The 16,493-nt window shown below is 58.4% G+C and overlaps 1 protein-coding gene across 1 annotated transcript in view; it reads left to right on the plus strand.

Annotated features, from left to right (window-relative positions):
- The first annotated feature begins 779 nt into the window (after positions 1-779).
- The window catches only part of HS3ST3A1 (heparan sulfate-glucosamine 3-sulfotransferase 3A1), a 31,027-nt gene continuing 15,313 nt past the window's right edge, over positions 780-16,493 (plus strand). The window contains exon 1 of the mRNA XM_062010814.1: positions 780-1,368. Coding sequence (XP_061866798.1) covers positions 812-1,368 — 557 coding nt within the window. The 5' untranslated portion in view covers positions 780-811. The remainder of the gene's footprint in view (positions 1,369-16,493) is intronic.

Genomic DNA, 16,493 nt, shown 5'->3' on the forward strand with positions numbered 1-16,493 from the left:
CCTCTACGTCCCGGCGCATCCCCACATGCCGCTACCCCCCGGTACAGCCTCTGGCGCATCCCCACATGCCGCTGCCCCCCGGGACAGCCTCTGGCGCATCCCCACATGCCGCTACCCCCCGGTACAGCCTCTGGCGCATCCCCACATGCCGCTACCCCCCGGGACAGCCTCTGGGGCATCCCCACATCCCTTTGCACCCCCGGACAGCCTCTGGCGCATCCCCACATGCCCCTGCCCCCCGGGACAGCCTCCGGGGCATCCCCACATCCCTTTGCACCCCCGGGACAGCCTCCGGCGCATCCCCACATGCCCCTGCCCCCCGGGACAGCTTCTGGGGCATCCCCACATCCCCTTGCCCCCCCCGGTACAGCCTCCGGCGCATCCCCACATGCCGCTACCCCCCGGGACAGCCTCTGGGGCATCCCCACATGCCGCTGCCCCCCGCGACAGCCTCTGGCGCATCCCCACATGCCCCTGCCCCCCGGGACAGCCTCCGGGGCATCCCCGCACGCCGCTCCGCCCGAGAGGCCGTGCAGCAGCGGCCCTGCCCCCGCCCCGCCCGCCCGCCCCGCCCCGCGCCCGGCGATGTCTCCGCCGAAGTTTGCGGCGGCGGGTGCCGCACGTGGAGCCCCGCGCCGAGCGCCGGCCCCGCCGGGCTGCCGGCCCCGCGCTCCCCCGGCCCCGCGCCCGCGGGGAGATGCCGCCCTGAGGCGCCGGGGCGCGCAGCCCCTTCCCCGCCGCGCTGCGCGGAGCGGCCGCGCCGGGGCCCGCGGAGCATGGCCAGCGCGCCCGGCCGCCGCCTCGGGGTAGCATGGCCGTGAGCGCGGCGGCCGCCCCCGCCGCAGAGCCGCTGCCCCGCAGCATCTTCAAGAAGTTCCTGGTGATGCTCTGCTCGCTCCTCATGTCCCTCTACGTCTTCTACTGCCTGGCCGACCGCTGCCAGACCCTGCCCGGGCCCATCATCGCCGCCGGCGCCGCCTCGGAGGAGGAGGAGGGCGGCGGCGGAGGGCTGCTGGGGGGCTCGGCCGAGCTGCCCCCCTGGCAGGCGGCGGCGGCGCGGCGCAAGCGGCTGCAGCAGCGGCTGAAGCAGCGGCGGCGGCGGCAGGAGGCGGCGCCGGGCGAGGCGGGGGCGGCGGGCGGCGGGAGCCGGGCCGGCGGCTCGGGCGGCGGGGCGGGCACGGCCGGCACCCTGGCGCTGCTGCTGGGCGAGGGCAGCAAGCGCCTGCCGCAGGCCATCATCATCGGCGTGAAGAAGGGCGGCACGCGGGCGCTGCTGGAGTTCCTGCGGGTGCACCCCGACGTCCGCGCCGTCGGCGCCGAGCCCCACTTCTTCGACCGCAACTACGAGCGGGGACTCGCCTGGTACAGGTACGGGACGGGCCGAGGCGGGCGGCGGCTCCGCGCCGGGGCCGTGGGCGAGCCGGCAGTGCCCCCCGCTGGCCGCGGCTCCCCGATCCCCAGCCCCACTGCCCCGGGCCCGGTCGCGGCTCCTCGAAGCCCTGCCCCCGCTCCCCAGACCCGGCCGCCGATCCCGAAGTCCCCCAGCCTCGCTTCCCTCGGCTCCGATTCCCCAGGCACTCTTCTCCCCACTCCCTCTCTCCACCGCTCCCAAATCCCTCAGCCCGTCTCTCTCCGCACACCCTCCTTCCCGCTCCCCGCAACCTCGTCCCCTCACCCCCCTGCTCCGCTCCCGCCGCTGCCCGGCGCTTCCCCGGGGTCCGTCCCGCAGCCCGGGTGATGCCTGCGGGCGGGGGTTGACGTGGGGAGAGCGGTGGGTGCCCCGTCGCCCCGGGGACTGCGCGGGGATGCTGAGGCAGAGCAAACCCCGCACCCCGAGGAGCTCGGGTCCCCCAACATCTCGCAGCTCCTCGGCTCTTCTACGAGGTGGCTGTGCAAAACCTGTGGCTGATGTAACTGGCAGCCGAGCAGCGCCGTATCCGCAGCTCCCGGGCAGAGCTGCACCTTTCCTCTCTGCAGAAAACACAGTTTCCATGCAAATGTTTCAGCGGCTCGGTTATGAATAACCCCGAATTGTCAGTTCCAGGAGTGCAGCCCACGCGCTCACCCTGCTTCATTAAGCCAGATGAAAGGTATCCCCTTTAAAATGAGACAGTGGACGTTAAAGCCAAGGGGCAGGATTCTCACTAATGTTGCTCAGATGTTTTCCTCTCGCGTTTTAAAGTTAATAGAGCAGCGTCTTCGGGCAGATTCCTATGGAAGGGACTGGTTAGGGCGGGGGCGAAACTGCTCCTTCGCAGAGCGTGTCTGTGTTTGTGGCTTTCTTGAATGAACAAACAAAAGGAGGGGATTTCGGGTACCCCTGGAGCTTGTTTTACTGTCATGGGCTGTTCAGCTGTTAGCAGAGAGGAGAGGGTGAGCTCAGCTCAGCTTGCGGTGGCTGCGTTGAAAGGCGGAGTGGGATAGTACTGACAGTCCGAGTGTTTGTGTGAGAGTGGCGGGTCGGGGGGCTGAGGAGGGTCGCGGGGCTGAGGAGGGTCGCGGGGCTGAGGAGGGCCGCGGGGCTCAGGAGGGCCGCGGGGCTCAGGAGGGCCGCGGGGCTCAGGAGGGTCGCGGGGCTGAGGAGGGTCGCGGGGCTGAGGAGGGTCGCGGGGCTGAGGAGGGTCGGGGGGCTCAGGAGGGCCGCGGGGCTCAGGAGGGTCGCGGGGCTCAGGAGGGTCGCGGTGCAGCCGCCGGTGCCGGCAGGAACGCGCTGGGCTTTGCGTGGGGGGTTCTCCCGGCACGAACGTTTCCTTTCGTGTGGGCTGAAGCTATCTACAGAATCATATTTTTAGCGTGCGTTTCTCCCGTTTCCACAGGCTGACCCAGGATCAGCCGGGAAACGCTACAAACCGATCTGAAAAACCTCAAGGGCTTTAATCAAGCCTTGACTTCGAAAAATAAACACCCGGCCTTGGGGTGGCACCTACTGACGTTCCTGATGGCTACGCAGAAAAGCTCGTTTATCAAAGATGCTCTCGTGGCCTTGAGGAGCAGATGGCAGCGGGAAAGACCCGCTGGTGGGAACGCTGCCTGAGCTCCCTGGATGGAGGAGGAGCCACGGGCGTTCAGGGCACGGCAGAGCCCTCGGTGACGGGGGGTGATGATTCCAGAGGTTTGGTCTTGATGGTGCAGCTCAGTGCTGGAGGAGCTGCCCTCAGGCTGCTTGTGTAATCGTTGTGCCTTCGCCTTGGGTGCATGAGCTCTCCCATTAGTTGCTGCAGTTTCCTTGGTTCTGGTATTTGGTGTGTGTTGAATTTCACCCTCTCTTTTTGTTTGTTTGTTTGATGAGCCCTGTGGAGGCTGAGGTACAGTGGATTCTTTGTATGGGATTATTCCTTTGAGACCTCATCTTGCTGGCTCTGCTTGTGTGAGCAATCTTTACTAGCACACAGAGCGCTGGTGTGCTGGCAGAGCTGCGGTGTCAGCCCACTGCTCCCCAGCCACCAGCCCATTAGAAACGCTCAGTGTCCAACAATACCTGCTTCTCCCTCGGCTTTGCCGGAATCTCCGGTGAGGGTTCGGTGCCGGGGAAGCAGCCAGATGTTTGCCAGGGCTCCCGAGTTCTTATCTTTGGCATCAGAGGCTCAGGTTTCACGTGCATTTCTGTTTCCCAGCAGTCAGACTAAACAGCATCATTACGAGGTATAAACACCGGGGTTCGCTTTCGGCGCCCGCAGGAAGCGCCGCGGGCAGCCGCGGACGGACGGACGGACGGACGGACGGACGGTGCGGAGGGCTCTGGCGTCACGGGGATGCCGCGCCGGGACCGTGGCGGGGTGGCTGCGGGGCTTCGGGCGCGGGAGGAGCCCCCAGGAGCAGCTCGGGGACCGGGCTGAGCTGGCGCTGGGCAGCGGGACGGGGGTGGCTGGTACCCGCGGGGAATCCTGTCGCCTGCCGGGGTGCCACAGAGTGCCCGAAAACACCTTCCCTTGCAGAAGTGAAGCGATGGTGTAGCCGCAGCTGTGCTGGATAGGAAGGCAGTTGCCCTGCCGAGAGGCTGGTTGTGCAGAAACCACTCGGAGCGATTTAATTTGGGAAGTGTGACACCTTCGTGTGTGGGCTGAACACCCGGGGAAGGTGTGTGCCGACGGCAGCTTTCCCTCTTCTCGATTTACAAGTCCTCTCTTTCTACGGGGACACAAGGAGGGCAAGGGCAGCCCACAATGCTCCCGTTGCCTTCCCAGCGCAGGAATCCCCGCTCCAGCCCCGAACGCGGCTGTTGAGCTAACAGAGTTCAATAGCAGGTGAGCACAGCCCTAACAGAGTTCAACCACCGTGCCCACCATCCCCCACCCTGAACAGGGCTGGAGACAGCCCGGGGAAAACTCCCAGGAACAGGGGCTGAGCCAGTCAAGTAAAAAAAACGTCTGGATTAAAAAAACCAGTCTGTATTTGTGGGTGATCTTGCGAGTCTGGCCGGTTCCTCTAATCCTTTGTTAGCCCTGCGCTGATTGAGCTGCCTGTTGGAATGTCATTATACTGTCAGTCACCCCAGGAACATTTATTTCATATGTTTTCATCTCCCTGCCTCCATAGCAGCGGTGCCAATTGCACTAGAGCAGAGCCAAGCTACTGTCATTAGCTTGCACCCCATCCAGGGGAAGATGAAAGATGATTCAGAGTTACTCCGTCAAGTTGGGAGTTGAAGTATCGCTCCTCCCTGACACTTCCAGGGCTGGGGAGTTCTCTCTCTAATTAATGTCCTCTTGGGATTTTTCTGCAAGGCTTTTTTCCCCCCCCTCTTCTTTCTAATCCAGGCAGCTACTGGTGTTCCTGAGTCAAAGGGAACAGAGAACACCTCAGCTGCTGCAGAGGGCTGGGGTGGAGGAACAGGAGGTGTATTTGGGGGGGATGTGCTTACAGCAGCTCTGTCCCACCTTGTGCTGTTTCCCATCCTCTGTGCCTCCAGCCGTGGTGAAATGGGAGCCCTGGGGCTTGGGGGAGGTTTGGGTTGTGCTGGGGGGTGTTGGTTTGTGCTGGGAGCAGCAGACGGCTGGAAGACCAGGGGGTCCTGTGTCACAGTCTGGGAGCAGCACCCAGTGAGGGTGGGAGCACAGGGGTGGGGACAGGAGCCTGTGGGTGATGCCAGGGAGGCTTCAGGGCAGCGAGTCCTGTGTATGAAAGGTGGAGCAGGACCATGTGGCCATCGGGAGGAAAAGCCCTGTAAACCCCCCTGCAGGAGGGAGATGCTGTAGCAGTAGCTGCTTTAGGTGCTCTTCTCCCCCTCTTTGTCAGCCATCCCTGCAGCCCCTGCAGGAAGCTGCTCTTTGGCCACGTTCAGGGTGTTCCCAGCCCAGAAATGCACTGTGCCACTGGACACAGGCTTTGGGCCAGTTTGGGTTTCCTGTTCCTGCTCTGTGCACACCTGCTTGTAGGAAGGGCTGTGTTGGCAGTGCCTGCTCCTCATCCTGGGAACATCTCTGCTCCCAAACACATCACAATTACTAGCAGCAGCAAGTGCTGCCTGCAGCAGTTTCTCTGGAAATTGCAGCCTTGGACAAGCACATGCTGAAGAGGATCAAGGTCCTTGTTTATTTATTAACTGTGTAATCAGATACTTCCCTGTACTGAGCTCAAGGTGCCAGGTGCTGCATAAATAGGGAACAAAGGATGGTCTTGGCCCCAACACAGAGGAAATTTGCTGAGAGGGACTGGTGGAGATGGGCAGAGCTGGGCACGAGGCCAGCAGGCAGCGGGCTGGGTGGTTGGGCAGCGGAGTCTTTGGAGATGGAGGAGGTGTGTGAGGAGGAGATGGGCTTATGAGTGGCTGAAGGAGCTCAACGGGGCTTGTTGGAAATGTTGATGAGTGCTGAGCTCAGCAAGGCCAGAGAGATGTTGTGGTGTGCCTCAGTTTGCCCGTCTGTAAAGTGGAAGGAAAGTCTTTGCCCTGTGCCACGGGGCTGTGTCTCAGCAGCACCTCTCTCCAGCACAGGGATGAGGTGCTACATGGAGTCTGAGCTTGCTGGGCCATGCTGTGGGTTAAATAGCACCCAAAGCAGGTGAACCTCCCAAGAGCTGCTGGCAGAGGTCCTGGAGCCTTGGCACACCTTTGGCTCACTGTCTTATGATGAGCTGGACAGTGTGAACATCTGATGGGTGTCACTGTCCAGGGATGGCACCAGCTGGACACACACCCCCAGCAAGACCTGACTGCAAAGAGCTGGAGCTGGGCTCTTTCCCCTCTTACTCCTCAAACAAAGCTCAAAGGGTATTCATTTTGGTGGTTCTTTTAAGCATTTTGCATCTGTATATATTGCTTCTATTTGTTTTGAGGGAGAAGTTCATGTCCAGGGTTTGTGTCTGTTCCTGATGATGGGCTGAGCTCCTGAGTTGATGAGATGTCAACTCCATTCCCATTAGAAAGCATTGGAATCAGTATTTAGGGTCTGGTTGGACTCTTCTCTCAGCAGATCCTGCGCTCTGCAGGGGGATATACTGGGGAGGTCAATGGAGCTCATCCCCCTCTTCAGCACTGCTTCATGCCCCAGTCCTTGGAGGGAATCAGCACTGTCCTTGTCTCTGGGGCCAGTGGGGCTCCTGGCCCTGCCTGCTGTGCTCAGCAATCCTCAAAACATGGCCACGGCCGTGCAAGGTGTTGTCAGTGAAATCACAGCGCTGGGGCTCATGGAACACAGCGCAGAGCTCCCGCTGCTGGGGGCTGAGCTCAGCTGTGGCAGAAGCTGTGAGACACTTTTGAGCAGCAGCACGTTCACCCCCTTAGACCACCAGTGCCACCAGTGCTCCTTCAGGGTTGGATCTTGCAAGTGCCCCCCTTGCACAAGGCCCTGCCACTGGCCCCGCTGCCTTCAGGGGGCTCTGCCTGTGCCATCCCCACCAATGTGTCTGTTCACTGCAGCTGAGATGGGATTTCACCTCGACCTTCTGAAGTCCATAATAAGAGCAGTAAACTCTGGGGAAGGGAGCTGGTGCTTTTCCAATCAGAAAACCAGAGAATAACCTGCCATGAGCCCCCTCCCTGACGCAGACATTGAAACTCCTGAGCCGCTAATTGCACTTTTCCCTCGGAGAATACCGAGGTCATCCAAACTGCTTTTGCAGGGAAACAGCAGAGGCTGCTGAGGGGAAACAGGGGCAGGGGTTGTGGGTGTAAATCATTGCAACTTCTCATGAAGTGCATGTATTATGGGAGGAAAACAAGTCAGGCTGCTGTTGGAGTTGCATCGGGTACTGTAAGGGGGCTCTTACCCCCTTACAAAGCCCCAGTGGGTCAGTGGGGGCTGTTCATCCCTGGTCTGTGGGACTGGGGCCATCCTGGGGACATTGGCCTCCAAACTGCACCATCCTGAGCCCTTGCAACTGCCTGGGTTGGTTCGTGGGCAGACAGTGCCTGCAGCGAGAGTTGCTCGAGGAGTGAATGATTCCTGGGGTTTCTTTCACCAAATTATATGATTCTGCAGGAGGAAATCTTTCAGCAAAAGGAAATACCAGTTTCCTTCATGCAAGGCAAGATCATCCTTCTTGCTTCCTGGAAGTGAGGAGGTTCACAACATCTCCCTGTTGCAACACCATCTGTTGCAGAGATATAAAGTTCCGTGCTCAGACTCCCACAGGCTCGAGGCTGTTGCTGGGTCCGTTTCTGGTGGCAGATAAAGGAGAATCTTCCCATCACTGTCCTGGGGAAGCTCTGGAAACCTTGTGTGGTTTGTTTTCCCTATTTTTGAACAACCCTGCCCAAGTGTCATATGAGAAGATCCCTCCTGGGCAACTGCAGGCATCCAGACACCTCTGTACAAAGCTGTTTGGGTCATGAGGGCAGCAGCCTCAACAGATCCTGCCCAGCTCTTGGTTGGGAGGGAGCAGGAGATGCAGCAGCCTCAACAGATCCTGCCCAGCTCCTGGGAGGGAGCAGGAGATGCAGCAGCCTCAACAGATCCTGCCCAGCTCTTGGTTGGGAGGGAGCAGGAGATGCAGCAGCCTCAGTGGATCCTGCCCAGCTCCTGGGAGGGAGCAGGAGATGCAGCAGCTTCTCCTGCCTGGGCCATACTGCTGGGCTCCAGCTCCCCAACGTGGCTGAAGCTGGGGAGGTGAATGGTTGGGTCAGCTGGCCGTGCTGCCCTCCTCACACCTCCCCTGCTGCAGGATGTTCAGGTTCAAGCACAAGGCTGTGATGGGAAGCTGGCTAGTTAGTTAGTTACTCTGTTGGGGTCTCTGGCTGAAAGTTTCAGAGCCAGGCTGATTTGTTCTGACATCACCTGCTGGAAGGGGCTCCCTCCCACAGCCCTCACTCTCTGGGGAAGCCTTTTATGGGGAAAGATCAAATCCAGTTGGTTTATCTGATTGTGTGTGTGTGCTCTCACACATGCATCTTTGGGCTCTCAAGTGTTGTGTCATTAACACCCCATTTCTGCTTTCATGGTACTGTGATGTCCAGGACCATACACCAGCATCTTTCCTCATTACACTTTTACACGATCTGACCTGGACCAGGGGAAGCCCTTTTTGGGGAGAAATTCCCAAGTGTTGTCGTGTTCTGGCTCAGAGTAAAAGAAGTGAAGAAACCTGTGTGCAGACCTCTCTGGTACAAGGTTAATGAGTGGAAGGCAGGAGATGCCATGGCCTGGGAGAAGTGGTGTGCAGGGAGCCTGAGGAGGGGGCCTGGCCTGGCTCAGCACCTCAACATCAGGCTCCAGGCTCAGTGCCCCTCAGTGCTGACGTGCTGTCAGCCCCCAGACACACCAGCTGGAGATGCTGCTTTCTCCACTTTCTGTCTGGACTTTGTTGGCTCTGGAGTCTTTCCTCCAGCTGGAAACTTGTTCCTTAAATCCCTTTGGTCTCAGACATTGCTGGGCTCCAGGCTGTGCCTTGCTAAGTTTTGTTTTAAGACACATTAAGAAGGTGTTTTGCTCAGGGGGTGCAGGAGGGGCTGTCTCTGTGCTGCTGCTGCAGGGTCAGTGCCCGTGGGGGTCCCGTGGGATGGAGGAGCATTGGGTTACCCTGGGGACATCACTCTTGTGCCATTAATGTGTCATTGTGGTTTGCAAAGGTGGAGCTGGTGAGGCCAGGAGGAGGCTGTGTCTCCCTCTGGGGCACAATTTGTCAGTGCCCTCAGCCATACCGTCTCTCACCTGCCAGTGCCATGCTGGGGGATATTGGCAGAGCGGTGGCCCCACAGCCCATCCCACAGCAGCACTGGGCTGAGGCCTTGGCACCATCCGTGGAAGCGAGGGCACTGCAGGGGAAGTGGGCAGAAACGTGCCCAGAGGCTGTGGCAGAGCAGGGCTGAGCACAGGGGCCTCCTGGCACCTCTCTCCACGCTGCTGCCAGCTGCCTCTGCCTGTGGCAGGCAGGGAGCCCGGCTGGCACAGGCACTGATGAGGGATGTTGGGGTCTGCTGAGCCTCCCTCAGCATCAGCCACATCCCCTGGGGCTGCTGGGCCCCTCAGACTGCTCCTTGTGCTGAAGGTCGTGGAAAGTTCCCCTGACTCCTCTTACAAGGGCTGAGGGTGCTAATCCCTGTGTCCGGGCTAACTTCCAGCTCAGGTAATTCTAGTCCCTGCCCCTTAACGTTAACTCTGGACTTTGAGGTGGCTGCAGTCATCCGTGTCCCGGTCCCCAGAGCTGCTGGGCCCCTGGCTGCTGGCAGAGAGCTGCTGGGGCTCAGGGCACAGGCCTTTGGTGCCCAGGAAGCAGCCTCACTTCTGGTCTGCAAGATGTTTTGGGTTTTTCTCTGTGCCAAAGCTGCTCATCACAGCAAGGAGCAAAGCTTGCTCAGTAATCTGGTCCTCTTGTGCTGCTGGACTGTGCTGTGTGAATAACAGTGTCTGCCCGTAGGTGTGTGCCTGTGTTTATCAGCCCTGTACTCGTGTGATGATGGTTGGTGTCTCCTTCACCATAGACGATAAAACCCAAAAGCCAAATGTGGCTGTGTGGAGCGTGGGTTGGGGCAGACCCTTGGCCCAGCTGCCTCCTGTGCAGGGCTGGGGGGACACAGCCTGTGCACCTCAGTTCCAGCAGCACCTTGCTGCTGAGGAGGAAGAGGAGGATGAGGATGCTGAGCACAGCCCTGCACTGGCAGCTGCCCCAGTGCTTGCTTCTTCCCAGCCTGGCTGCACAGGGCAGTGACTGGCTCTCCCTGCAGCCATAGCTCATGGCAGGTTGTGGAGTTTCTCACTCTGCTGTTGCTTTGCCACACGTTAGAGAAGCCCTTTCCATCTGCTTCAGGGCTGGGGCCATCACCCCCCCAGGCCCAGGCTGCTGCAGGATTGGCTTCATCTGGAAGGACACTTAGTTGCATCTTTATCTCCCTGGGTGCCCACTGGCCATCTTGCCTTTCCTCCTCTGCTGCACTCACACACTCCATTATCAAGTGGCTGTGAGCTGTGAAGCTTGCCCAGGAAGGATGCTCTGGATGCTCTTGAGCTCAGCTAAAGTCTCTCATCACAGACTGGGTCCAGAAGCTGCTGAGAGGGAAAGTTCATGGGGTGGCCAAGGCAGTGGCCACCCCTCTCATGTCTCCATCTGTACCGTCAGCAACAGGTTGGCAAGAGGCAGAAATAGGGACTTCAAACAGTGAGAAACTGGCTGCCACAGGAGGGTTTTGGCTAAAAGGGCTCCAGAAGTGCTTAGCAAAGATGCTTCTGTTTGACATGAATGACCAGAAGCCAACTCTGTCAAAGGGAGTCTTAGCTGGGAGGGACACAGGGATTTGCTTCTGCTGCTGGCACAAGAATTAGCTCGTGGGTAAGGGGCACCCAGGGAGCCTCTTCTTACCAAAACTGTTACTGGGGACAATTGTGATCAATGTTATTTGACTAGAAACACATTTTCTGGGAGGGGATAAAGTGGCTGGTAGCTGATAGCAGAGAAGAGAGCACTGGCCTTTGTGCCTGTGGTCTGAGTGGTTTGGGTATGAATGACCATGGAACACCTGCACCTGGTCAGCTTGTGCTGCAGGGCCCGGGGCTGTGTGAGCTGGGTGAGCTCACACTAGATGCAAAGACAAAACCACATCTCTTATGCCCTATGGGCCAGCAAGTGAGCCTGTCTGAACTTCCTGCAGCAGCTGTAGGCATTTGTAGGGTGCCTGGGCCCTCCTGACCCTGCCCCACAGCTGCAGCCCCCTGGGACCAATGCTTGCTGTGGTTTAGGGTCTGACAGCCTCTCCAGCTCAGTGTCAGCCTGCCTGCTGGGGGTTTTGATACCTGTGTGGAGGATGTGAGCTCTCCTCATCTGCCCTGGGCAAACAGCCCCATTGTGCCCACGCTGCCCTTGGGACAGGGCACTCACTGCACCGTGAGATGGTCCCACTCCTGCTCAGACCAACCCTTCCCAGCCTGCTCTGAGCCCTCAGGTTCCCAGAGCCATGAAAAGGAATCTGACAGGATCCTGGGGATGTGGGGAAGGGAGAGACCCAGGCAGAGCCACAGCCAAGAGGCACGTCCCTCGCTGGGAGCTGTGGCCGTGGGGAAGGGGCTGGCAGGGAGGGAGCTTTAAGGAGTGATTAATGGCCTCAGCCACTGCTGGGCCATGGGTCAGAGGCCCAATTATTTCCTGGTGCTGCTCATGCTGGAGGGGGTGATAAGGTGGCATGGCAGGTCTGGGTTTTGGAGCAAAGCAAAGGCAGAGGTGATGGGAAGAGCCCTGCACCCTGATCCCCTCCCAAAGAAGGAGCCTGGGCTTGAGCCCGCGAGTCACCCCAGCACTGCTGACTCAGCACAGTCCCCTCTCATCAGGGGTTTCCAGGAATGCTGTTCTTCCTGTCTCCTGCGAGGTAGATCTCAGAGCCATCGTGTTTAGGGGGAAAATTGGATTTGCCTTGTAATCTAATCAATGTTAAATAACAGTAATTCGAACTCCGAGGCTCCGGCTCTAAAGTGCTGTTGGTCTCTGGGGTTCATGGAGTTATTTAATCTAATGAAATCACCATTACTGCCTAATGAGGGTGCACCACCAGGATGCCTTTGCTGGGGAGGAGAGCAATGGCTAAATAACTGGCAGCCAGGGCCAGATATTCGGGGGGGTGAATGGGCAGAGGGTGGTAAGTTGAAGGTTTCACCTGGTAGGGACCCAGAGCTCTTTGGCTGCATCTTTCTGCTGGTGACTGGCATTGCTGAAGACATGTGAGCACGTGCCCGTGTGCCTCCTGTCACTTCCTGGGCAGGCTGGACCACACTGGTGCCACCTTTTCCTGTTTTCTGTTCCTTTGCACCCATCTCCACACTCCATCCTGCATCAGAACTTGCTGTGCTACCTCCAGTGGGCTGCTCTCTGAGCTGGCTGTCCCTGTGGCACTCCAGGCTGTGGCGTCCTGATGGGTTTTAGGATGTTTTCCCCCAAATCTGATGTACTTCCTTCATTTTCATGAAGCAGTTTCCCCTTATCTCTTTTCTAGAGGCAGATAGGACCTGTTGCAGTTCTCATTTCCCGTGCTGCCTTTGCTGCAGCTCCTGACTCATGGGCTGGGTCATTGTGGACCCAGTGGAGCCGGCTGCTGTCTGAGCTGCTTGTGGTCAAATAGGCTGGAGCTGTAGCAGCAGTAGGCAGGGACTCAAATGCCAGTGTGGCCATATCCTGTGTAACAGGGCAGCCTTCCTCCTGTATCCCTTCCTCCTGTATCCCCTGTAACAGGGCAATCTTCCTTCTGTATCCCTTCCTTCTGTATCCCCTGTAACAGGGCAGCCTTCCTCCTGTATCCCTTCCTCCTGTATCCCCTGTAACAGGGCAGCCTTCCTCCTGTATCCCTTCCTTCTGTATCCCCTGTAACAGGGCAGCCTTCCTCCTGTATCCCTTCCTTCTGTATCCCCTGTAACAGGGCAGCCTTCCTCCTGTATCCCTTCCTTCTGTATCCCCTGTAACAGGGCAGCCTTCCTCCTGTATCCCTTCCTTCTGTATCCCCTGTAACAGGGCAGCCTTCCTTCTGTATCCCTTCCTCCTGTATCCCCTGTAACAGGGCAGCCTTCCTCCTGTATCCCTTCTTTCTGTATCCCCTGTAACAGGGAGCCTTCCTCCTGTATCCCTTCCTTTTGTATCCCCTGTAACAGGGCAGCCTTCCTCCTGTATCCCTTCCTCCTGTATCCCCTGTAACAGGGCAGCCTTCCTCCTGTATCCCTTCTTTCTGTATCCCCTGTAACAGGGCAGCCTTCCTCCTGTATCCCTTCCTCCTGTATCCCCTGTAACAGGGCAGCCTTCCTCCTGTATCCCTTCTTTCTGTATCCCCTGTAACGGGGCAACCTTCCTTCTGTATCCCCTGTAACGGGGCAGCCTTCCTCCTGTATCCCTTCCTCCTGTATCCCCTGTAACAGGGCAGCCTTCCTCCTGTATCCCTTCTTTCTGTATCCCCTGTAACAGGGCAGCCTTCCTCCTGTATCCCTTCCTTTTGTATCCCCTGTAACAGGGCAGCCTTCCTCCTGTATCCCTTCCTTTTGTATCCCCTGTAACAGGGCAGCCTTCCTCCTGTATCCCTTCCTCCTGTATCCCTTCCTCCTGTATCCCTTCCTTCTGTACCTCCTGTAACGGGGCAGCTTTCCTTCCCTGAGGCACACACTGTAGTTTCCCATTATTATGTCTTTAACAAGGCTGATCCTCACGTTACATCGCTCATTTGCTGCTGGAACAGGAGCCATTAGAGCAATAAGCAGCAATTACTGCTGGAGCCACAGGGCTGTGGTGCCCCTGCGGCAGAGGGGCTGAGCATGGCCCTCGGGGAGCGGGCGGCTACGTGTGTGGGGCAGCACCAGGACGGCAGCCATGGGCCCTGCTGAGGAGGAGGAGGAGGAGGAGGAGGAAGAGGAGGGAGTGTCAAACCCTTGGGTGCTGGGAGAGGAGGCTCATTCCCAGAGGATGGGGCTGAGGAGGAGCTGTGGCTCTGCCCGTGCTGCTGAGTTCTCTGCATTACCCACCCAGCAGCCCGGCTCCTGTGAGCAGCCTGTCCCCTGAGGAGTGGCTTCTCCCCTGGAAAACAATCTCCATGCAGAAAACACCCAACAAAAAACCCCCCGTGGCTGGTAATTTAATTGTATCCCTAAAATCATGTCTGCACGGCAGCAGGTGTCTGGAGGAGCGGGTGCAGCGGGGCCAGTGAGGAGTAGGTGCAGAGCAGTGGGGTGAAGGAGGGATTTCTGGAGGAGAGGGGGAGAGAGATGCCAGTGGGCTCCTTCCCCCATGGCCACAAGCCAGCCACCAGCCCCATGCCATCTGCCCTCAGCAGCAGGGTTGAGCCATGGCACAGCCCCAGGGTGAAGGGATGCCCTGCGGATGATGAGGGGTCTGGGAGGTGGGTGGATGATGGTGGGTGAGGAGGATCCCCACGGCAGCCCCTCACCACAGCCCTCACCACAGCCAGGGTGGGGTGCTCGTTACACACAGCCCTTTTTGTGCCACCTTCATCATTTGTCTGCTATCTATTGTCATTAAGATATCAAGTTCATTTAGGTACATCCACACTGGCAGTTTAATTATGTCTGGGTACCACTCTGTATTTTATTCATGGGCTATCTGGGGGCGGTTGTCAAACACAAGACCAGGAGATAAAGGTTGGGTGGCTGCAGAATGCTAATGTCCTGCTGGTTCCCTTTTGACAAATACACATGCCAGTTATTACCAAACTGATGATTTAATTCATTAACACCACATACATCAGCCCCCGTCACCTGCTATTATTGTAAACATTCATCTTTCATAAACAATCACCTGACAAGGTTGGGAAAGGCAAGTGCTGGGGAATTAACGCTCCGAGGGGAAGGTCCTGGCTGAGTGGGTTGGCGACAAGGTGCTGGGGGGGCTGTGCAATGCCCCATTAGCCCCATCGCTTCATTAATCAAATCAGGAACAACAGCACGTCACGTGTGCCGCGTTTCCCAACAACGCCCAACCCGTCTGCATTGTGCTGGAGGCTCAGCCATCGGGCTCCTGCCCAGTCTGCAGGGATGGGGGAAGAGCTGAGGGATGGGGAAGAGCTGAGGGATGGGGGAAGAGCTGAGGGATGGGGGAAGAGCTGAGGGACGGGGGAAGAGCTGAGAGATGAGGGAAGAGCTGAGGGACGAGGGAAGAGCTGAGGGACGGGGGAAGAGCTGAGGGATGGGAGAAGAGCTGAGGGATGGGGGAAGAGCTGAGGGATGGGAGAAGAGCTGAGGGATGGGAGAAGAGCTGAGGGATGGGGGAAGAGCTGAGGGATGGGGGAAGAGCTGAGGGACGGGGGAAGAGCTGAGGGATGGGAGAAGAGCTGAGGGACGGGGAAGAGCTGAGGGATGGGAGAAGAGCTGAGGGATGGGGGAAGAGCTGAGGGACAGGGAAAGAGCTGAGGGGTGGGGGACGCAGCAGAAGGCTGGAAGGCATTCACTGCAGCCAGGCCTGGGCCTGGGCCTGCCTTTCTCCTCTGCCCTTCCTAACTTTTCTTTTCTTGTTATTGTCATGAAGATTTGTATGAGAACAGGTTCTTTATTTACTCTTTTCGCCTTTTTACTGGCCTCCTCCTTGCTGTCCTGGAGCTGGGACCCTCCGTGGTAGCACCGGCAGTGGTGGGTTTGATTAAGACACCATGAACATGAAACCATCTGGGGAACAAACTTCCCCCCAGGGTCTTCCTTCTGTGTTTTGTAACTGCAAAAGGAGGGAAAAAAAGTGCAGGGAGACATGAACAGTGGAGAATCACCAAAGTCAGGACAGAAGGGGTTCCTCCTGGGGTGGTGGGGGAAGGCCCCGCTCACACAGCGCTGCAGCCTGGATCTGTCAGGAGCTGCGTCTCCTGGCACACTGCGTCCATCATAAACCCCTGGGGAAGGAATCAGACCCAGGAGTCAGACCCAGAGCTGCCTCAGCGCCTTCCCTTGCACACGCAGCCCACGTGGGTTCCGTGTGGTGCTGGTCCCGTGTTTATTTCTCTAAGTGCCTTGTACCCTCGGCTGTTTCCAGCAGCGAGGGGGGCTCTGACACGGAGGAGGAGCAGCTGCAGGAAGCCACCAACACAGGCAGAATCGATTCAGCTTTTCACTCAAGCAGACATGCTTGGAGAGTCATGCTTCAGGGGTCACACTTGTGCACCACTCCAGCGCAGGATTTGCAAACTAAATAAAGGATCCGAGGAGCTCTGAGTGCCTCGTTCCCTCAGGCTCCTTTGAAAGAAGCCCCTCTGGAATAAGTAAGGAGCTTTCCTCGTGCTTTTGCAGCAGCATTAATCCTCCTTGCTATCTCCAGCAGTCTCTTTGATCACACTTCAAAATCTTCATCTCCAGGGGTGCTGTGTGAGCTTTGCAGAGTGGCTCAAGAGCAGACGTCTGGCTGCTTCCCAGGGAGACCTGAGCTCCCGAGACCTTTCAGAGCCCCATGGCTCGGAGCTGGGGTGAAGGGAGGCCCCAGGGATGGGTGCTGCCCGGCTGCTCAGCACGGGGTTGGAGGCCTGCAGCTGTAAGAGCATCACTGTGGGCTCAGACAGTTTTTGCTGTGCTTTCTGACCTTTTCCCTGGGACGTGCAATGAAGGAGGGAGCAGGGTCAGGCTGGCTTTTCTCTCTGTGGATGCTGGGAAACAAAGGGGGAA

This window comes from Colius striatus, chromosome 18 (genome assembly GCF_028858725.1).
Source record: "Colius striatus isolate bColStr4 chromosome 18, bColStr4.1.hap1, whole genome shotgun sequence".
Lineage (NCBI taxonomy): Eukaryota > Metazoa > Chordata > Aves > Coliiformes > Coliidae > Colius > Colius striatus.